The 23,351-nt window shown below is 38.1% G+C and overlaps 1 protein-coding gene across 3 annotated transcripts in view; it reads left to right on the forward strand.

Annotated features, from left to right (window-relative positions):
* Nucleotides 1-21,207, forward strand: part of LOC6039267 (lysophospholipid acyltransferase 1) — a 110,522-nt gene extending 89,315 nt beyond the window's left edge. For 2 of the 3 annotated variants that reach the window (XM_038259198.1, XM_038259199.1), the window contains exons 3-5: nucleotides 11,334-11,557; nucleotides 18,800-19,284; nucleotides 19,344-21,207. In XM_038259198.1, the coding sequence (XP_038115126.1) occupies nucleotides 11,334-11,557; nucleotides 18,800-19,284; nucleotides 19,344-20,584 (1,950 nt within the window). In that variant the 3' untranslated portion in view covers nucleotides 20,585-21,207. Of the gene's footprint in view, nucleotides 1-345; nucleotides 526-11,333; nucleotides 11,558-18,799; nucleotides 19,285-19,343 lie in introns of all 3 variants that reach the window. The other variant, XM_038259197.1, reaches the window with a different exon arrangement.
* Nucleotides 21,208-23,351: the final 2,144 nt, after the last annotated feature.

The following is a 23,351-nucleotide window of genomic DNA, read 5'->3' on the forward strand; positions in this document are numbered from 1 at the left end:
TCTGATTGTAAAAATAGTCAAACTTTGTTGTAAATATCTACGAAGAGAGTAATTTAGGGGAGGAATAAAAAATTATATCGATAGTTCCCGTAGTTTTGAAGATACTAAAATGTCTGTAACAGAAATCTGGGTGCAAAAGCTATGGTTGATGTGTGCCGTTAACATTCTTTTAGAGAACCTTATCAAACAGACGTCCAGAATTTAATTAGTTTGAAGGAGCAATGAGTAAATGATAATCCAAGTAGTCAATTCAGGCAATACTCGCAAAACGCAATTCACATGTTTCGATGTTGAAATATTTTAGTGTAAAATTTCAAACATATTTTAAAACCTCCAACTCTTTAGCCAATCAAAAATTAATGTGATGTGATGTGAGCGCACGTGACTTTGTTGTTCTTTTCGCGAAAATTAATGCCAAACCCGACGACTACGACCGAGCGAGAAGCGCCAACCCAAATGGATTACCTGGCGGAGATTTCCCAGCACGCCCGCGGATACCTGGTCGACATCGGGGCCATAAAATACGTAAGTTATTGTTTGCTGCCTCGGTACTCATCCTGATTTATGCCGGCATTTCAATGAGCTTGAAAGTTTTGTTCAGATTGTTTATGTGACGGAATTTTCCACCTCGCCATCAAGGAGACGGAGAGTAAATCGAGGAAAATCGGGGTGTACACACAGAATAAAACATAAACAATTCGCCAATTCCTTTCAATTTATCATGAGGTGAGCACATTTTCGACTCTGGGACGCGGGGCTGGTGGAGAAAAAAAAAACAGTCAAGGATAAACAGCACAGCATCAGAAATGGACCATGTTTATTTCATGATGTTACATTCTGACGTGCGCGTCTCCGGTCTCCCATGGAACGAAAATAAGATTCGACATTTGCGCAAAACCGGGGAAATGGCCTCCGGAAAAAAGTGTCGGGGAAAAACTGGTGATATAACAAGTCGTCGCGATTTCGCGTGTTTAGCGAGTAACAATTTTCAGTCAACTTTGCACTCAATTTGGCTGGATTCCCAGCTTTCTGTGTATGCCACGCAGGGGGTAGCGAAGAAGCCGCCATCTTGGAAGTTCAGATAACAAACACTCAGAATCAGTATTATTTTTATTACTTTGGTAACACGAAGTGTGTTATCCTGGTTAAACTCAAAAGTCCCATGAAACTATTGGCACTACGCCCCCCGGGGCATGGCCTTCCTCTAACGTAGGATCTCTGCTCCAGCGCCTCTGACGAGACAGGAGAAACCGGGACCGACGTTTTACTTCACCATCCGATAGAAGCTCAGTGGATAAGGCGGGAATCGAACCCGCGTCTCATAGCATCATCGGGATCGGCAGCCGAAGCCGCTACCCCTGCGCCACGAGTCCCATGCAAATGTGTAAAACCAAACTAAAAAATGTGTAATGCCGATTCACAGTGTACGAGCGCACTGTTTGATCGACCAAAAGAAAAAAAGCAAAAAAAGGTAAACAGGAAAATCACTTTTTTCGACATGAATTTTCAGCCAATATTGGGATGGAATCTCCAAGGATATGATAGAATTTGCCATCAGCAACACAATTCACGTGTTTTTTCAGGTATTTATCGTTTGAATTGCGGGAAATTTGAAAATCAAAAACCCAAACAATGGTTTGTTATGGGCTACCATTTGACAGCTAGTGCTTTTGTTGTGGGCTCTCATTTGACAACCGTACTAATGTCGACTGTTGTCAGTTTGCTTTGGTCGGAATAGGGTTGCCATCCCCCCGATGCCACGGGATGAATGTGTTGCGATTTATCACCGCTTCGGGGCTCAATTTCGTGGAAAAGCTTGAATGAATGATTGTTGGGATTGTTTCTGACAAGTGGGTGGACGCAGCGCCATCAGTGAATTGCTTTTTGGTGAATCAATTTCTGTTTTGTACACGCTGATTGATTGCCTTCGATTGGGTGTGATAAGTGAGTGGATATCTTTTTACTTCGAGGAATGTGTGAAAGGTTCGAATCGTTTAAGGCAAGTATTAATCTTGTTCTGGGTAAGCTCTCCGAAGAAACCAACCAGGCTTGTTCCATATCCGATCGCTAGGACAATCCAAGCAAGTAACATGTCTTCAAACACGAGATACGTTGGACCATCGAGAGTTTCTCGGGGTCTCAGGCCCCAAACTTTGAGGATCATACTATGGCCATACTGCCATGCCCACCAATCCAGCAGGCCGGCTTCTCGCAGAGCAACTTGTGTGAATTGAAACGCTTCCAGAAACTGGCTGCGAAATGCCGTGTAGTGAAATTTAACTGTATAAATCAGAAACCGCTCGTCCAATTCTACGTACCAACTTTTACCACGTGCAAAGTCGTACGAAAGTTGTGGCACAATTGCTGCCAATTCCTGAGTCACAAACTGTGCCACTCCCGGTTGGTTATGCCAAATGGCGTAATGTTGAGGATCATGTACGACATAATTTCCGATAACAGGATGCGAGACAACGTATGGGTTTTTATCAAGATTGTATCGAAAACTCAATCCAAACTCCTCAAAGTCCTCCAAACACCTAGCTGAAGCAGCAGAGGGCTTTTCGATGATATACGAGATAATCTTAGTCTCGAATGCGTTTGTCATGAAGAACATTAGAACGACCAGTGAGAGCAGGATGGTCCTTTCCCAGCGTCCAGCTTGATGGTGATGTCGCTCAAATCCACAAATTACGAACAAAATCGGATCGTTCCGGAACAGATCCGGAACAAACTGCTTGACAAGCTCTGCCAGAACAAAGATCGCCACCAGCAATGTCCACACCTGCCACTCGAACGGCATCAACATGACTTCCAAAGCGTTCAAAAGTCGTCCTCGCGGAACCAAAACACTACTTGTCATGGGATAAGTAATGAATACCCGGTTGAAATCGTCCACTACGTCTACCGCTACGTCGCTCAACACCTCAATATCGGCTTCGGCGGGTCCACCTTCCCGTTTGCGGAACTCGCGGATGTCACCCTTGAGATATCTAGCCGTTGCTAATATCCACTGAAACGTTGGATTCTCCACAGACTTGTCCTTTCTTGGCTTGTAGGTGATTGTACTTCCCCAGAGTCCGCGCTTTAACCAATCAAAAATGTGCTCTACTTGTGTCAGATTTGAACTGGAATATCTCCTCAAAGCAGTCAAACTTCCAACTTGAACCTCCAACTTTGTGGTATCAACAAACACCATGTTGTAAAATTTGCCCGTAACAAGAATCCATCGCATCACCTTCTTCACAAATGCATTGCTCACAAACACCACCACTTTTGTTGCGGGGTGAAACAGCTTCATAAATTTGTAAACATTTCGTTTCGTCTCCAATTGGTCCAACTCGGCGTCGCTTCCTGAATCAATCAACAGAAGCGAAGGATTCTTTGGGAGAACTGCGGGTTGGTATGGTCCTCGGATCACATACTTTGCCACGTAACGGAGTATTCGAGATCGCAGCAGATCGTTCATCGTATCAAACGAATATTGAGGTGAAACGTCGTAGAAGATGCACTCGAAGTATCCGACGCGTTCACCGCGGAGATATTCGATGACTTGGAGGGGATACTTTAGAAGATCCGGATTACCAGTTGAATACATGGCGATACCAAGCAAAACTGTAATTCGTGTGACTAGCTTCATGATTCTAATGCGATTGAGCTTCAAATTTGAAATGCTTTCCAAGCTACATTTCAAAGAAATGAATATTAAAAATTAAAAAAATTACCTTTTATCTTTAAGTGGCCTTACATTGTAACGCTCGACATCCTCGACCTTACACCCCGCTCGAACTGTACAACGGTTGAACAGTTTCAAAAACCTGTTCCCCTCACTTGTCTAGTAGTGTTACACGCACCTGCAAGCCGATAACTGACCGGCTGGCCGGAGCTGCTCCTCGGACTGCAGCTGACGATCAAGGTCATGCGTATACGGCTCGCGAGGCTCACGTTGCATCAACGCGCCGTATAGACTGCGAACTTGGGATGCAAATGTTGTGTGCAGCTCACCGTGACTTTGAACCTCGCGCTCTCGAGAACGCAGATATGCATGTAAGCTGCTATAGTTCAGAGTAGCTGGGTACGGGGAAAGGACCTATTTTTGACTTGCCTCGAACCTTTGAAATTCTTGGGATTCGCAACACCAAATGAAGTATTGTTTTGTCTGTTCAGAATGCTTCCCTATGAATAGCAATAGCTGCACGTGTCGTTCAGCCCAACCTGATGCAGTCACTTTAGTTTGTATTCTATCAGACCCAAACAGGCTGTCAGACTCATTATGACATCACCTACTGCTTTGTATTCAGAGAATTTCCAGGTATTGAATGCAACATTATGAATCCGTTTTTTATAGATTCATTCAGCGCAAAACTCTCACCTAATTTTCCTCAAAGTACATCAATCAAGGTTGAATGCATTGATTTCTCCCTTTCAACAACAAAAAAATCCTTCAAAGAAAGTATAAGAAAGTGCATACTTTCCTCCACATCGACCCTTTATTGCTTGTCAAAGTGCCAACAAAGTTGCTCCGCAGAGCCCACTTTTGTTTGCTGGAGAAAGCGCAGAAAATCCTTGGATTTTCACGGTTGTCCAGAACCTCACAGTGTAGAGCTCCGCTGGACCATTATTAGCTGATTGTATCGAGTTTTCTACACAGTGTGGGCGAGAAAGAGAGAGAGAGAGAGTCGTTAAGCTTCAGCTATTGTATAAGTCATGCGTTTGGCACGTGGTTCCCAGGGGGTGAAAAGGCAGCAAACCACACTAAGCAAACACACTCACACCGCATTTTAGCACAGGATATTTGAAGGATTGCGCGTGGAGGCGCTCTGCCAAGCCAATAACCGTAAAGCACAATAAACACACAATCACGATGAAACGTTATTTTTTAATCCACTTCCGGTCCCCCGAAAGTCCGGAGACTGCAGGTTTATTGTAGGTGGGTACAGTGAAAACTTATATGAAATTTTCTTAATAAAGAAAACTTTTTTTTAATTTCTTTCTAAAAATTTCATTAAAAAATCCATTAAAAACAGTTCAACGAAGAATCAATCTTTTTAACAGTGCCCAATCATCCACCCACGCAGGGCGAAAATGTTCTTGCGAAGCATTCATCCGCCGTTGAAATTCATTCTTGGAAAACTCAATTTTTATCGTATTTTCCCACCGCAGCAGCGGCGGCGCAAGAAAAACATCACGTTTTTCCTGTACTCCGCCAAATTGGTGAGGCAAACTGTGTCAAACTTTGCATGAGGGCACAACGAAACAATGTAACTAATAAAATATGGATTTATTAGTACACTTTAATGATCAGCCGGGAAGGAAATATCAAATACTAGGGTGTAACATCAAAAACGATTTTCCAGCACAGCACTTTTTCAGTTCCTTTTGGAGTCCTTAACAACTCCCCATATGTTTTCCATATAAATTCCATATTCCATATAATTTCATATAAATTTGTATGGGGAAAAACATTTTTTGGGATTTAGCTATTTATCAAATCCACGTTTCATGCTATATCAACACCGGACTCATATTCGGATGCTCTGGAATGTACTCTACAGCTTTCCCGAAGAGAGTATGGTGCTAACTTGCTTCTGAAAGAACATATAGCGTCCTCAAAACTCGTCTAAAACGTGATTTTCGAGCAAAAAAACACGTTTTAGACCAGTTTTGAACACGCTGTGTCTTTTTTTTGGGGGAAAGCTAGCACCATACTCTCTTCGGGAAAGCACTTTGGAGAGTTGTTTGGGACCCCAAAAGGAACTGAAAAAGTTCTGTGCTCACTTAAATTGGATCTTTTTTTTTTCATACAACCATATTACACCCTAATGACCCATGAGTTGCTTAAAATTTACTTTAGAAATACTCACAAAATATCGTTTTGTTTAAAAGTACTCAAATTTTCATATTTAACAGTACATATGGGCAGCAAACGATTCGAATTCGTGCATGCTTTTTTTTATTTTTTATAGGTTTTTATGAAAATGCTCAAACTTTCACAAAATACCTACACGGAGAAAAAAGAGTTCGCAAAATCGTGAACAAGCGTTCATAAAAATGGGAACCTCGAACAAAGTGTTCAAATCTCATGCTACGATTATGAAAAACGTACCATGAAATTTGAACACTTTGTTCGTGGTTCCCATTTTTATGATCGCTTGTTCACGATTTTGGGAACTCTTTTTTCTCCGTGTACTCAAATAAAATTAACAAAATACCGTATTTTTCGAAAATAATCAAATTTTCATTGTTTGCATTGTTTGCGAATCGAACGAAGCAAAATTTTATTTGCATTTTCACTTTATTAGAGTTTATTTTTTATTTTTTGCAAAATATTCAAATTTTCCCAAAATACCGTGTTTTTTTTTAAGATATTAAAATTTTCAGTATTTGCAATAAAGGTATCGAAAGATTTGAAATTTCGTATGAATTTCCACTGTTTATTAGAGTTTTTGGAAGTATGTACTAACATTTTACAAAAATAAAACCGTTTTGTTTGAAAGTACTCAAATTTCATAATTTGCAATGGATAGCAAATGATTCTAATTTGTGCATGCATTTTTATTTTTAATGGTTTTTTGAAGAAAATACTCAATCTTTTACAAAATACCGCATTTAAAATAAACTAAAGTTTTTATAATTTGCAACATCTGTATCAAATAGATTCAATTTTCATATGAATTTTCACTGTTTAATAGTTTTTTTTTTACTTTTTATTATTTTTTTTTTTGCCAGAAATTAATATTTTTTTAATACTAAAATAATCATAATTTGCAATATGGTTATCAAATAGATTCAATTTTCAAATGAATTTCCAGTGTTTAAGAGATTTTGGATTGAAAGAGTATTTTTTACAAAATACCACATTTTTTAATGTACTAAAATTTTTCACAAAGTACCGTTTTTTAATATTAAAATTTCCTTATTCGCAAAATGAGTACTTTACTAAAAAAAACTCTAGTAAAAGCAAAAAAGAATACTATATTTTGGTACGATTGTAAAACCGGTATTTCGTGATCTTTTTTTAAATATCAAATAAGGATCAAAAAGCATACACGATTTTGAAAACATGATGTATTTTGTGAAAATTATAGAAAAAACACTAACAAAAATTGAAAAGCATACAAAATTTCGCCTCGTTGAACTCTACATTGCAAATTTTGAAAATTGGACTATTTTCGAAAATTACAGTTTTTTTGAAAATTTAAGTATTTTCAACAAAAAAAACTCTAACAAAAGTAAATGAGCATATAAAATTTTGCTTCGAATTATACCCATATAAAACTATAAAAACCCTAATCAAACGAAAAAAGCCTACAAAATTTTGCTTCGTCCCGACGATAACGTGAAACTTTATCGCTAACGTTAGACGCTAAAAATTTCGTCGATGAATTCATCGATTAACCCTCTTCAACCTAACCCCGTCTCTAAATGGGCTTCGATTTAAAATTCGGCAAAAATCATTTTCAACCAATTTTTAAAAAGCATTGGAAAGAAGAACTCTTAAAATTTTAGAAAATTTTAAGGGTTGAAAGCTTAACTTGTTTTATGTGACTTTGCCAATGTTTTAAAAAATGTGATTTTTTTAGAGGTCAACTTTGGCTGTGTTTTTTACTAACATTTCCTGTATTTTCAGAAAAAGAAGTATGAAGTATGATGATGGTGCCAATACAAAACAAGCAAAAAATTGAAAAAGTGACTGTAAAACGTGAAAAAATAGATAGGCAAAATGTAATTATATAAGGTGGTAGAATAGGCCAAAGACTACCAAAAACAAACATAAACTAAACAAGATAAACGCAAATTAAAATACTAAAAATAAAACAAGAAAAACATAAAACAAGAGAAGTAAAGTTTTTCGAAGAACAAAAGTTGCTCAAAATGACCTCCTGACAAGGGAAAAATAAAAATTTTCGAAAAAAAAAACATTTGCAACATGTCAAAAAATTAAAATATAAATTCTAGAAGTCGTTTTTTGAAAAAGTAGGGGAACTATACCCTTTCTCAGCCTATTTCTATTATCCGCCTATCAGCACTTTGATCATGAATTACAGCTTATATAAAGTGTTTTTGACTGTTTCAAAGTAAAAAATAGCTCAAATAAAAGTGAGCAAGCAACTCTCCATTGTTGAAACATCTGAAAATGTTGATTTAATAGCAGAAACGGCAAAAGTGATGAGAATTGGTCGAACGGCTTAGTGCAGGGGTGACCAAAGTATGGCCCGCGGGCCAAACGTGGCCCACGAAGTGATTTTTCATGGCCCGCGGACCCATTTTGAATGGTCATGTCAAATGGCCCATTGACCATTTGTTATGTGATTTTATACTTTTTTAAATATGAAGGTTTATTTTATGTATGTTAATGCCAATATTTTTTATTTTCTCTTAATATAAAACTAATGATTTATCAATTTTTGATCCTAATTGAAATAATTTTACACTTTTCAATGTTAGTGAAACTATCCTCAAAATTATAATGAAGCCATTTTGGAAATGTCTATTAAACATTAAAAATTTTAATTAACAAGATACTGTAATAAGGCCGTTGCAAATATTTTTTGAAGTTTATATCCCATGACTCTGACCGAAGTCGAGGGGTTTTGAGTTGATAAGACTTCTATTTCCATTAAAATTTTTCTGTTGTTTGAAAAAAAAATATTGCCCCTGATTTTTCGAACCAATTTTGAAGGAGGCGACATAAACTTTGAAAAACATTTTCAACAGCCTAATAGCAAAACTGAAAGTATTTCATATTAATTTATCATCATGTTGAACCTCAAAAAATTAAATAAAAATTACAACAAGATTTTCTGCTTATTTTTTTGTCGTGGAACCTTACATTTTTTGAAAATTTTGATTTCCAATCAACTGTACGAGTGTATGAAACATTTTCTTGCGATTTTTCAATTGAAATGTTGAAAATGTTATAATTTATATTTTTATATTTATTTTACTTTTTTTTGCCTACCTTCGACTATGGCCAGATTCAAGGGAAAAAAACTTTTAACATATTTGCATCGACCTAATTGCTGGAAAATAATAATAACGAAAGTGTTCAAAAATAACAGAAATTAACAAAATTAACATCAAGTGGTAGATGTATTTTAAATTCTTTTAAATTAAAATGAATTAAAGTCATTTTTTGAACTATCAATATTTGGCCCGCAAGCTCATTTCAGCTTCAAATTTGGCCCGGCATCCAAAAACTTTGAGCACCCCTGGCTTAGTGTGATTAAAATGGGTATATTTCCCCTACTATAAGATATTGTGTTTCATATAATTTATATGTAGAACCTTAAAAAAACCTTAGAATTGTGGTCAACCATATAAATCTATTGTAAAATTATGATCATCAAAAAAAATTACATTTCGTAAAGCTTGTTTTTCTGAAGTGATTTTTGTGTGGAGTTATTTATTTGTTCCTTAAATTTTCAAAACAATTCTAAATTGTTGAACGAAAAAAACGTAAATGAAAATCAAAATGGCACACTTTCACACGTTTGTCGTAATTCTGACTAACGATAGCCTGACAAATGATTCATGACAGCTGACGGAACAAGAATCTAATTATCACATCAGGATGATGTCCGCCGAGTCTTTGTGTGCGATAATTTGCTAACAAAGTGTGTGCGTCTCAATAACTCAATCGACTGTTTATTCTTTTCATTCGAATCTACTGGCTGTTACAAAGCACGATGAAGTCATACAGAATGCTTTTTTTTATTGGTGGAAAATTTGAGAACTTAAAAAAATATTGAAGAAATGCAAAATTGCTTTATTTTACTTTTTTCAGGTAACAAAATGTTATCTAAATTACCGAAAAGACCAACAACAAAACTGTTGAAGCTCCGAATGATAACCTTTACTGTCGTTGATGGTTTATGACGCATGTGACTTAACATGCTCAAAATAGAAACTTTATCAAGCGGTTTATAAAAAAAACAACATTCTTTCTTCCTAAACCCACAAACTCTTTGTGGTTACGAAAAATTCTTGAGAAACCACCTGGATTTGTTTTGGTTTTTTTTTGTTATACTTTCTTTGTCGTCTGTGTATGATTATATTTACACACGAGTCGTCGTCGTGGTCTGCTATATTTGAGAGGTGGCCACACATTGGCAAACTGTAAACAAACCGCGTTACGGTGGAGAAGTTTATCGCGTTTTTTTTACTATTTTTGTTTCGCTTGGTCTACTAGTAGCTTGGAAGAACATCAGATGGTAATCAGATGGCTACTTACAAGAGAAATTTACTTTTTTTCATCGTGCAAACGAGCTGTGGTGAATTCAAATTGCCGTGGTGAGTTTTCAAATTGACCGTTAATTTGTTCATGTTAAATTTCTAAAGGTGTCTGATTTCCTATGGGAAAAGCAACATTTTGATTTAAAGAGATTTTCATTATAGTTGATACTTAACAAAATCAATTTGTAAAATGATTCAATTTCAGCTCTAGTTATCTGTGGCGGTCAGGCCATAGGGACATTGTTCGCGCGACAGAAGGAAAAAAAAAGTGCTAAACAGGAATCACGTGTTCATCACGCCACCTCTAGCGAGGGAACAAAACACAGTCTGTTAGTAATACCGACCTAGTCTGGATTAGTTCAGCCAGCAGCAGCAGGTGGCTTATTTGCTTATAGAGCCGTATAGTAAACGGATAGCCGCTTCTATTTGTTTTTGTTTTCATTTTGTGAACCCGCAGCAGGGTGTGGCTGTAAAAATTAAAGTGTGAACAGAATCTTGGAAGATTTATGGCTCTATTAAAGGGGAAAGGGCTCGTTTAAGTCTTCTTTTTTTACTTTGAAACGACGCAATTTTACATAAAAGTCCCTTTGACACCAAATTTCTATCTCATCACCGTTTCAGGCTGCAAATTATTGAAAAACACCTCTTTTTTCGCATGTTCAAAAATGGAAGGGGTCGTACCGCCCCTCCGTCACGAGATATCAAAAAAAAACGCAATATGCAATATGAAACGACGCAATATGCATTTTCTTGAGTTTCGCTAACAAGCCCCAATTACTTTTAAATTGATACGGAGTGGCACCGTTTCTTGCACTCAAGCCACTCTACCGTATTTGTTTACACTTTCCTGGTGCTATCAATGCCAGTCAAACGTTTTGCCTCCAGCGTCGCTGTGTTGTAGCGAAGATGGCCCCGGGAACTTTTCGCGGAATACGCAATTCTTGATAAATAACCCCCCGAGAGTTGCGGGTCGCTGTCTACCGTTGATACGAACTGATTCCATAATACTATGTTTGTAAAAAAAAGCCATCCTGCTGCGTCGATTGATTACCATCAAACTAACGCCACTTCTTTCTCTCCTTTCTCTGCCCACCCAACAGGTCAACTTTCTCATCACGCAGTTTCTGGCACTGATCCTCGCGTCCGTGTTCCGTTCCTATCTGCACCCGTCGAAGGTGACGGCCAGCACGCGGCACGCCATCGGGCTCGTCATCGGGCTGTTCTTTGGGTACTTTTGCTTCGGCCAGCAGGCCATTCACATCGCAGGGCTGCCCGCCGTCTGCTATGTCGTCATCCGCACGCAGAACCCGCAGATCGTGCAACGGTAGGTTTATTGACTGCCTTATATTGGTTTTTGTTTTCTTTTTGTAACATATCAGGCGGCTCCATCAAACGTAGTTCTAAAGACCATGCGTTGAGCAGATTTTAGGGAAAAATCGCGTTTATGATGAAAAATCAAGCATTTTCAGAAAAGTGGGGTATTGCAAAGTGTGGCAATTTCGCTAACGATCATAATGCGTGGTGATTTGTAGTGATTAATTGTGACTGGTATTTTATTTAAACGATTTTTCTAAAAAGATGATCGATATTTTTGATAACTAGAGTTAAATGTTGCAAAAGTTAAAAGTAATGATGAAATGTTATGTAAAAGTGTTTAAACTTTACTTTTCTTCCCCTTTGACCAAAATATTGACCTTAAAAATGCATTTTGGTGATTTTTTTGAATTTTTTGAAAAAATTCGGATAACTGGCAATTTTTTGAGAAAATTATTGTAATTATGCTGTAATATGACTCTAATAGTTTGTTCTATCAATAATACACACATAAGGAGCATTATCAATCAAATAAATCATATTTAAATCAGTTTTTCAAAAGATCTTTTTGATAAATTTGAGGAAAAAACATGAAAAATTAACTCAGCCCCTATGATTTATACAACATTCGATTCGTTTATGCGATTGCCACACTTTACAATAACTTTCATCGACGTTAAAAAATATTTGAAGGAAATAAAAATCAAAAACTGCAAAAAAAAAAATAATATTTCCAAGCACGCTGTCATTCCGAACATCGTTGCGTAGTGCTTCTACTCGCCACCAGGATGCGTGCACGTTTCTGTCGAATCTCTCAATTTCAATATGGCGACTTGTATCAGAAGAAAGTGAATCATTTTTGCTAGTTCTCTCTGTTCTGTGTTCTGCGTGCACGTCCGCAAACATAGACCACACACATACTAACACAAATCGCCACCAAGAGGCAAAAGGTGATTACGAATATTTTTGACACTTTCGTTAAAAATATGCGGTTTTGCAAAAAAACAAATAACAAAACCAACTTTTAAGTGTAGTTTGACTGTCAAACTTGTAATTCTTTGCTGATTTGTTTGAAAATTTGTTAAAAATAATAATTTTTTTTGCAGCACCCATTTTGGACAGACATTTCTGTTGTCAACTTCTGGTTCCTTGGATTTGCCATGGATAATTTCACAGTGTAATAAACAGGGCAGCTACCACCACGTGGCGCCACTGTTCCGAATGAGAAAATGATACAGGTTTTTCAGACGAGTTTCAATCCCGGGTTAAAACCCAAAATTTGGCCAAAAATTTATATTTCGACAACTTTGCTCAGTTCAAAGTTTCAGATTAGGTGGGAAAAAGTTTTAAAAAACGTCTACCTGGACAATTTTTGAGTGTCGATAGGGTGGCCCCTCACACTTTTTCCATTAAAATTGAACATTTACAATTTAAGATATGTCGAGTTAAAAGAAAAATACCCCTGAGATTTTTCTAGCGTTTGCAGTGTTAGATCTCCCATTTCGAATGCAACGTGGCGCTTCGAATTTGGCTTGCGTTTTTTGGAGATATTGAAGTTTCGAAATTGCCTCTTTTTTTCCTTAAAATGGCTGTAATGGATGTAAGAATAAAAAAATATAAAAGATTTCAATAACAAGCCATGGTCTCAACATTTGAATGAAAAAAGTGTTTTAAAAAGCATTTTACACCTACCCAGTTGTTTTGCAATCATTAGTTTTCAAAAAATTCAAGTATTGAGGGGATTTTTTTTTTTCGCAGAAAAAAAAACTTTTTGTACAAGAATTGAGGTTTTTTCAGCGCGCCTGTGTTTCAAATGTAGGTGGCGCCAAAATGAGGTTACTTGCCTAAAATCGTAATCCTTTCTGTTGGATTGAAAAACAAAATGTGTTAACGTATATTCAACATTTTTTATTGATTTTTGACAGACTTTCTTGTCAAATAGTCCAAATCACTATCTTTTTCTAAATTTACAGTTTTCTCATAGAAAAATCAAACAAATCTGGAGTTTTTTTTTTTTTTTTTTTTTGAAAAAGTCCAATAAACCAAATTTCCCGTTTTTGCTTTTTGGGTTTTTTTGATACCGCCTTGAGTCAGGGGTATTAAAAAACACCCAAAAAACAATAACTGAAAATTTGGTTTATTGGTCCCTTTCAAAAAAAAAAAACTCCAGAAATATTGGAAAGGTGTGCACCAAATTGTTGGAAATAATTTTTCTCATCCGAATCCGGCATAAGTTTTATAAAAATGTTGATTATGAAGGAAAAACACATTTTTTCAAAAAATCATAGGTTTGCGCAATTTGTTTATAGGTGGCGACATGTGTCTTTTAGCTTTGCTGCAAATTCTCTATCGAAAATGGGAATATTAATAGTTATTTAAATATGGGTATTTGATAATTAAGTGCTGTTTGGGTAACATTTAAACAAACTTATTTTTTTTTTATTTTTTTAAGGGACTGTGAAAAGACTAATATTCAATGTTCCTTACAGGAATTTCTTGAAATTTTCTTAATCTTAATTTTCTTAATTTCTTAATTCTTAATTTTCTTAATAAAAAAAAATTTTAAACAAAAAAAAACCCAAACTAAAACTTATATTTTGCAAAACAAAACTTTAAAAACACAAAAGGTAAGTTTTCATTTTACATTAAAAAAAACATTGATATGACTGTAAACTCTAGCCTTATTTGACAAAAATGAGGCACCATTTGTGGGGTCATTGCTCATTAATTTAGGAAAAAATTTTTTTACCAAAATCGGTTGCATGTAAGAAAATGACTATATTTTATGTTTACAACAATTATTTCAACAGACAATTTTATAAAATAGGTTTAAAACAGATCAAATCCAGTAAGTAGGCGAATGCTGGAGCAGAGCGATTTCTGGGCCCTGTATCCTACACAGAAAAAAAAATCATTCTAATATTACATCTGGGAAGGAGTAATCTTTTATGTCAGAAAAAAGGTGTAATTTTACCTCTGGAAATGTGTAATTTTACCACTTTTCTGGTGTAATGCCACTATTTCAATCTAAATTGAGGTAAAATTACATCATAAAAGAGATAATATCCAACCTTCCAAAATTACAGCTTCCAAATTTACATTATTTTTTTCTGTGTATGTAGAAAAAATATTTCCAGCTGAAGCCGGTTGAATGTATTCCGAAATTACCGAATTATCAAAAAAAAAAGGTGCAGGTGGTTATGTTACACATGACCAGTATGACAAAGAACTTTGCAAGATGATTGTTGAAATTTTCGATTAGAATGTCCGGTCCAAATAATAACCGTCCTATCGAACTAAGGTGACGGAAATTGCAAGTGGAGCTGAAATAGAAATCGAAGTGAAATCAATTTACTTTCCTTCACCACTCGAAAGTTACCAAGATGCGGGAATATTTTTGCAAGGCTGTTGCAAGCAATCGGCGGCAGTAAAGGAAATTTGAACAGCAGACATTAAAAACTACCCTTACAGGGCTCTTAATGATTACGAGATAGTTATTCTAAATTTCCAGAAACAGATTTTCGCAGTGGCACAAAAAAATGTGCATCGCAGTAATCTATTTATAAATTCCTGCCTAATAAGCAATATATTTTAACTGCTTAATTTCAGATAATGGCCAAATGCAACTTTTTATGGCCAGTATCAAAAATCATAAAGTTTGATACCCATATTGCCCCAACTCTTACGGTTCGGTAAATGTCCCCCCATCGGAACATCCGCGAGGCCTCCGGCCACTCCGATTTGTAGCCACTACTGCCGAAATGTCAAGTTTCATGTCCAGTATCAAAAACCATAAAGTTTGATACCCATATTGTCCCAACTCTTACGGTTCGGCAAATGTCCCCCTATCGGAACATCCGCGGGGCCTCCGACCACTCCGGATTGTGGCCGCTGCTGCCGACATGTCAAATTTCATGTCCAGTATCAAAAACCATAAAGTTTGATACCCATATTGCCCCTACTCTTACGGTCCAGCAAATGTCCCCCCATCCGGCAAATGTCCCCCCATCCGGCAAATGTCCCCCCATCGGAACATCCGCGGGGCCTCCGGCCACTCCGGATTGTGGTCACTACTGCCGAAATGTCAAATTTCATGTCCGGTATCAAAAACCATAAAGTTTGATACCCATATTGCCCCAACTCTTACGGTTCGGCAAATGTCCCCCCATCGGAACATCCCTGGGGCCTCCGGCCACTCCAGTCCAGGTGGTGGCCAGTTCCAATGATCGACTCCCGCGACTGGCATATCTTAGCTGGTCCTTGCCTCCAAGCCATCTGCTCCTGGACCTCCAGGCCGTCTGCTACCGGGCCACCAGGCCATCTGCTTCTGATGTGTTCTCGTCGACGTCCAGCAATAGAATGAATTTTCGGGACCGACCGAGCCGAGTTTTGTTGGCTCATCGACGATCCGAAGATTATGAGGTGGAGTGGGGGTGATTTTAGATACATCAATCTCACGTCTCTCGATTGACTGATTGGGAAACGTTCGTTTATCCAACCAGCGTGCACCAAAAAGAGGGGAAATTTGCCGAGAGGGGAATTCGTCACGTAACGTTTTCGCTTCGCGAAAATTTTGGATTGACACCACGTATAGAAACCTTAGGACAAAGTTCTTTGTCAAAATGTTTTTCGAATAAATACACGTAAAAAAATAAAATTGGTTTCTTTTGCTTGAGTAAGCTGCCGAAAAACACTCCCTTTAAAGTTAGACACAAACCCTTCCGAGTTGGAACCTAAACAGTGCTTTGTGTGAGTGTGCGAATGTATGTGTGAGCATTTAAACAACCAACGCGAGGTCCGCCTCGGATGAAACCTCGGTAGGCACTGAACTTTTCTGAGGCTAAGTGCTAACTTAAATAGTATCGCACGGCATGTTGCAAACATGGTGCTACATTCTCGCGTGACAGTTCCACGGAAGGAGGAGGCAAGGCAAAATTTGCTAAGTGCTAGATACTTGAATCTGATTAATGTGTTCGGGAAAGGTTGCGCTTGACCAATCAGCGTTCGCTATTCTTTAGTAGTTTTATGTTAACTTTTAAGTACTTAAATAAATAAGTACTGTAATAAACATGTTTTAAGATCATTAAGTAAGTCTTCCCCTTTCGTTTGGTGGGTAAAACGTTCAAATTGGTCGAGAGGGAAAAAAGATACAATCGTTTGAAATCTTGCACTTTTTTCGAATTTTTTTTCTACGCGTTACATTTCGCTTCGCGAAAAATCTGGATTGCTACCCTTGTATAGAGCCCTAAGACAAAGTTCTTTGTCAAAAATGTTTTGCTTGATTATTGTTTTTTTCTAAACCCAATGATCAATACTTCACAAAAACATAACTTGGCAGCCATATTTTTGCTCATACTTCTTAAAATGTGCCATTTTTGCTTCTATAAAACATGTGAAAGAAAATCAAAAAATTGCAAATTTTGGGAATTCTTCTTCAAATGAAAAAAAAAATAATAAGAAAATTGTGATTTTTTTAAACCTTTTACAACCCAACCCCGCCTCTAGACGGGCTTCGATCTTAACAAATCGCTAAAAATCAATATTTCTGGAGTTTGTTTGTTTTTTTGAAAAGGTCCAATAAATCAAATTTCCAGTTTTTGTGTTTTGGGTGTTTTTGAAACCGCCTTGAGCCAGGGGTATTAAAAAACACCCAAAAAGCAAAAACAGAAAATTTGGTTTATTAGACCTTTTCAAAAATAACTCCAAATTTCAACCAATTTTGGAACTTTCAAAAGCATTGGAAATAAAAACTCTTGACTTGTTTTATGTGACTTTGCCAAAGTTTAAAAAAATTAAATTTTTTAGGGGTCAACTTTGGCTGTGTTTTTACTTACATTTCCTATATTTTAGATAAAAAGAAGTATACAGTAATTTTGGTAGTGTCCCAGACTATGACTACACTCAACCCCCGGTGGTTGCTCACTTTTTCGTTTGACACTTTTTTAGTTTGTACCCCGTTGGTTGATCAAAGTGACGGACTGTCACTTTTTACTCGGCGCTCACGCACACTATCAAAACAAACGATTGATAGTGTGTGTGAGCTCCGTGTAAAAGGGGTGTCAAACTAAAAAGTGACCCCGTTCAAACCGTCGGGGTTTGAATGTACACATTTTTTACAATTTAAATGATAATGGTGCCATTCTAGAGCAGAAAATGTGAAAAACAAGTAAAAAATTGGAAAAGTGGCTGTTAAAACATGAAAAAGTTAAAAAGGCAAACTGTAATGATATGTGGTGATAGATTAGGCCAAATACTACCAAAAACAAAGATAAACTAAACATGATAAAAGCAAATCAATAAAATAAATTACCTCCTTAACATGAGAAAAATATGTTTTTTTCGAAGATACCGAATCGCTCGTAACACTTACATCCGAGTTACAGATATTTTAATATTTGGATAGCTGGAAACTTGTATGGGCAAACCATGGGTGCAAAATGGTCCCTTTCCTACAAAAAAATATCACGCAATTGGCCGAATTCGTGGGGAATTGCTCAATTGTTTTTATTGTTTTTTTATGTTTTTCCAAATGGAAAAAAAACTCATACTCATGATTTATTTAAATGTTCATATTATTCCTTGTCCTATTCCTTTCCTGTAACATACCATCTTCTCAAACTATATATGATTAAATTGCTTTAATTAACAAAACTTTCTAAAACAGCATGGGAACCATCCGGAGCATTTATATTTTAAATTACCGATATTTTTTTAAAGAGCTTCCTGGAATCATCTTGATTATATTTATTTTATTTACTATATTTATTATATTAATTAGTAATTATTATTACAATACTATATGCTTATTAGATAATACACTACAGACTCACATTTACACTTACAAACATCCAAATCATGTAATACATTACGCATTCAACCATTTTCATCGGCCCGATGAAATTCCCCTAACCCCCATTCCAAACCTCCCAAAAATATTCCGTTCACTTTTAAAAGTCGCATGGGTTCCCTGCACTTTTGCCACTAGTGAACAACAAAAACATCCCCTCCCAATTCCCCACGGGACTGTATGGGCGTAGCCTTGGAGCACAGTGTGGAAATTTACGTTCTTAGATATTCTTGGTTGTACCGGACAGCAATCAAATTGTCTAAGAATATTAAATTGTCCATTGTGGCACCCCCTACAGCGTGGTGCAGACCCGTAATGCTATGTTATGCTATGCAAGGTTATGACATAAAAACAAAAATATATTTTTCACATAAAATTTTATTGTTTTCTTTCATTATATTACAGACTGGTCATGGTGGTCGCGCTGGCCTACCTGTCGTGCATCCACCTGCACCGCCAGTACTACGACTACGGCTCGTACTCGCTGGACATCACCGGCCCGCTGATGATCATCACGCAGAAGGTGACCAGCCTGGCGTTCAGCATCCACGACGGCTTCACGCGCGACATCAAGGACCTGACGGCGAGCCAGCAGCAGCACGCCATCCAGAAGCTGCCGTCGGCACTGGAGTTCTTCTCGTACACGCTGCACTTCCAGGGCCTGATGGCCGGGCCGCTCATCTTCTACAAGGACTACATCGACTTTATCGAGGGCTATCACATCCTGAAGCAGACGGCCGCGACCAACCAGGCAAAGTACGAAATCGAGAAGAAGATTGTGCACGAACCGTCGCCGGTGAAGGCGGTCGTCAGGAAGGTGATTGCCAGCTTGGTTTGCGCGTTGATCTTTGTCAAGTTTGCCACCATCTACCCCATAAAGGCGATGAAAGGTGAGTGCTGTGTTGCTGGTTGAGACAAATTTGATTGAATCACATTTTCGTTTCCCCAGACGATGGCTTTATCGGCGAGTCCGGCTTCATGTACTCGTTCTGGTACATGATGATGGCCACGACGGCCGTCCGCTTCAAGTACTATTTTGCGTGGCTGATGGCCGACGCCATCTGCAACTGTTCGGGCTTTGGGTTCAACGGGTACGAGCGGGACGGCGTCACGCCCCGTTGGGACATGGTCTCGAACATTGACGTGTGGGCGTTCGAGTTTGGCACCAACTTCCGGAACTGCATCAACGCGTGGAACACGGGCACGAACCGGTGGCTCCGGATGGTGGTGTTTGAGCGCGTTCCGAAGCGGTTCGGCACGGTGCTGACGTTCAGCTTGAGCGCCCTATGGCACGGATTTTACCCGGGATACTACATCACGTTCGCGACCGGGGCATTCATCGTGATGGCGGGACGGGTCGCCCGGAGGTTGTTCCGCGACCGCTTCCAGCGCACGCCCTTCAGCCGGGCCTCGTACGACGTTCTGACCTGTCTCGTGACGCGTGTTTTTATGGGTTACACCACATTTCCATTCGTTTTACTCGAGTTTAAGGCTAGTCTTCGTATGTACCTGAATGTTTTTATGTGCCTTCATCTAGTCGCTGCGATCACTGTATTTATTTTAACGAAATTTGTACCACGTGACGGCGAACGGGCACGCAAGGGGGTGCGTTCGTCCAACGAGGCCACCGCCGACGTCGCCGCCGTTTCACCGCCGGAAGGCTGCTCGACTGCGGACAAGAACGGAATGACCACCAACGGGAACGCCCTCACCACCGCCGCTGCCACCGCCGCCGCCGCCACCCCGCTCGTCAACGGAAAGGACCACCCAAAACGCGAACCCATCGCCGCAGCAGCTACCACAACCGTAACCAGTAAGACTGACAGGGAAAGTGATAATCTATCCAATCTAATCAAGGAAAAGATCGAACAAGAAACGCGCAACATCAAGGAACAGATCGACAAAACCGTCACCGGCTTCGTCGAGCTCAAGGATGACCTCATGCGGATGAACGAAAACAACGAGATATTCATCTCGGCCGAGTCGCTGCGCAAACGGCAAACGGCGGCGACGAAAGCGGCCGAGGCCCACCACAACGGTTCGTCGGACCACCACAACAACCACCTTCCCTCCCGCCATCTTCCGGGGGCCGTCGACGGGTTCCTTAAGAAGGAGATCGACGCCCTGAACGCGTTGTCGACGCAGGTCAACGTACTACCTGCCGTTCTCAGCAATGGCCATGCCAAATAATATTCTTCCACCCGGACGGGGCTGAAGAAACTTTGAGCGGCTGGCGGCTCCCAGAGCCGCGCCCGATTTTTTGTGCGATCAGAGGAAATTTTTCCTCTCTTCCTTTTTATTACAGAACAAACAAAATATTGAAAGAAAAAAAAAACAATTTGAACACACTGCAGCTAGAAACGTGCGCGCACACAACTAGAAACAAAAAAGGGCGCAAGCACAATATACATATTTGCAGAAAAGAAAGAAAAAAACTAACAACTAAGATTATAATGATAATGATAAAAACAAAAAGAAACTAGATATTTCCAAGCATTACAATTAAAAGTAAAACTTACTACAAAGCAAAAAGTAACTAAGAAGCACACACAACCAGACACTTACACAAAAAGGATTTAAAAAACGAAAGTCAAGGCCCAGTAAAGGCAACTGCATGTAAAAGGAAAAGAGGGCCTGAAGGGAGAGGTCCTCGTGGCCAGAGATTAGAGAGCGCAAGCATAGGAGTTGTGAGAGAGAGAGACAGCAAGTAAACAACACACAAACTATTGTTAGAAAGGAAAAAGTGGAAACTAAAGAAAAAAAAACTAATAAAACAAAATCGTGACCAGCGAAATGATGTGTGCGTAACGAGATGGATTTGTGTGTGTTTTTTTACGGTGGAGTTTGAAAGAAGTATGCTTGTAAGTGCAGGAACAGGAATGGTCAGTTTTTGATTTTTCCTGGCCTCGGATAAAAATCATGGAACCAGCTGTTGTAACAAAATCCCCTCAACTGGATTATGGGTACGGTTTTCATTCACTTTTGCTTCAAAACTAGGGGAAATCTACCCATTTTAATCCTAATAAGCGGTCGTGTTTGAATGATGCTGGATAATCTAGAGTCTCCCTTGAATTTTACTAAAACCAAGTACACCAACGAGTAGAGCAAGTTTTTGTGAACACTTCTGTTTATTTTCACTTTCACTAAAAGTTATTCTATTTCTTTACCAAGCATTTAACAAAAAAAAATTCCCAAGGGTATTCTAATCGAGGCGAATGCATTGGGCCACGCCCATTTTTCTAATATCGGCTTAGTTCTTTTTCTTCCAACACTCTGTCGAGTGTTGCCATTTGCGCTGACAGTTCAAACGAACACTCACGAAAAGTGGCATTTATAGGGAAAGTTTCCTGGCATCGCTGGCTGTGCTGCTGGTGGTGTTGACGGCCAGCCTTTGTTCTTTTTTGCCTTCGTCTCTCGCTCGGTTTTCTTCAGCCTTCGATTTTAATGCAAAGTGAAAATTGAAACGTCAAACGACTTGGCGCGTTTGTTTTTTTGATGGCGCTTGCTAATTTATTACATTTTTCGGGATTATTCTTCAAGTGAGTGCCTTACTAATGATCAAAAGAACATTTTGCCGGTAGTTGGAAGCAATTTCATATCTTAAGCGCCATGAAAAAGTAAGCGAAAGTGAAAAGTTAATTTTGGCGATATTCATTAAGCGTTTGAAGGATTCTCGTGTGTGTCACTGTGTGTGCCAACAAAATGATGAGAAGTGGTCTCGCAAAATACAAATTATGATCAAAAGTGCATTAAATGTGATCTTTTTGGCCAGTAAGTGGCATACATTAGCGTGCTTACTCGAGGCGGTGTTGTTGCTGGTAAGTTTATAGCCCAAAAAGTATTTTTGGAGCTTTAATCGAGCATCAAACTCTCCATATGACGAAGATAGGTGTTTGATTGGAAAGGGTAGAATTCCCCTATAATAGTTTTAGTTTTCAAAAGGCGTAAGAGCCATTGGTAAACAACGCCTCTTTTGCAACGGTATTGGACCTTCTTATGAAAATCCTATTTCAAAAATGCTTTATATAGATCATCTACACATGCTTTAAGTGTCTCAAACTAAAAATAAACAATGTTTTGTTTCATTTTGGAGGAAAACAAAAATTAGCAAGGAAGGCCACGGTGGCTCTTAGGGCTTTTTGAAAACTCACCCGAGTATTGCACTTTTGCAAGGGATGCTTGTTTGCAATATGTTTTGATGAAAAAATCAAATAAGGCCGTTGCAAATATTTTTCAAAATTTATGTCGCCAATCTTAAATGCCTCTTTCTGCATTGATAATCATCTTTAACATGTTTGGACTCGTTTATTAATATTTTAACTTTTATGAAATTACAATGTACAGCACCGCAAAACCTTTTTTTCCGCATAAATAAAATTTTCGTCAGCATTTAGAAATTTTGGAAATCAATGATTGCAAAACAACTGGTGTATGATGCATTTTAGAAAACTCTTTTTTCATTCAAATGTTGACACTGTGGCCTGTAATTTCAATTTTTAGCTTTTTTTTTTTTACCCCCTCCCCCTTGACTTTAAACAGAGTCGAGGGACATAAACTTCACAAAATATTTGCAACGGTCCAATTTGAATATGTTTATTTCAATGCGACTGAAAAAAAAAACAAACGTTTATTTAAAAAAAATAACTTTTTATCCGATATAAATAATTCAATAATCGGAATTGCCTCATTACCTATCATGAGCTAAAAATTTAAAGGACGCATTTTGTATTTTTGCTCAGAAATTAAAAAATTATTTGTTATTTTTAATTATTAAATCTGCTAACAAAATTTATAAATATAAATAAAAATAGAGCATTAGATTTTTATTTAAGACCTATAATTCAAAATTTTAAAAGCTTAATTTAATTTTTTTTCGAATATTCAAAAATTCAGTAGTTTGTTATTTGATATTCAAAAATACAAATATTATAAACAATCTTAAATTTTGATTTTGTTT

Source organism: Culex quinquefasciatus, chromosome 3, assembly GCF_015732765.1.
Source record: "Culex quinquefasciatus strain JHB chromosome 3, VPISU_Cqui_1.0_pri_paternal, whole genome shotgun sequence".
NCBI lineage: Eukaryota > Metazoa > Arthropoda > Insecta > Diptera > Culicidae > Culex > Culex quinquefasciatus.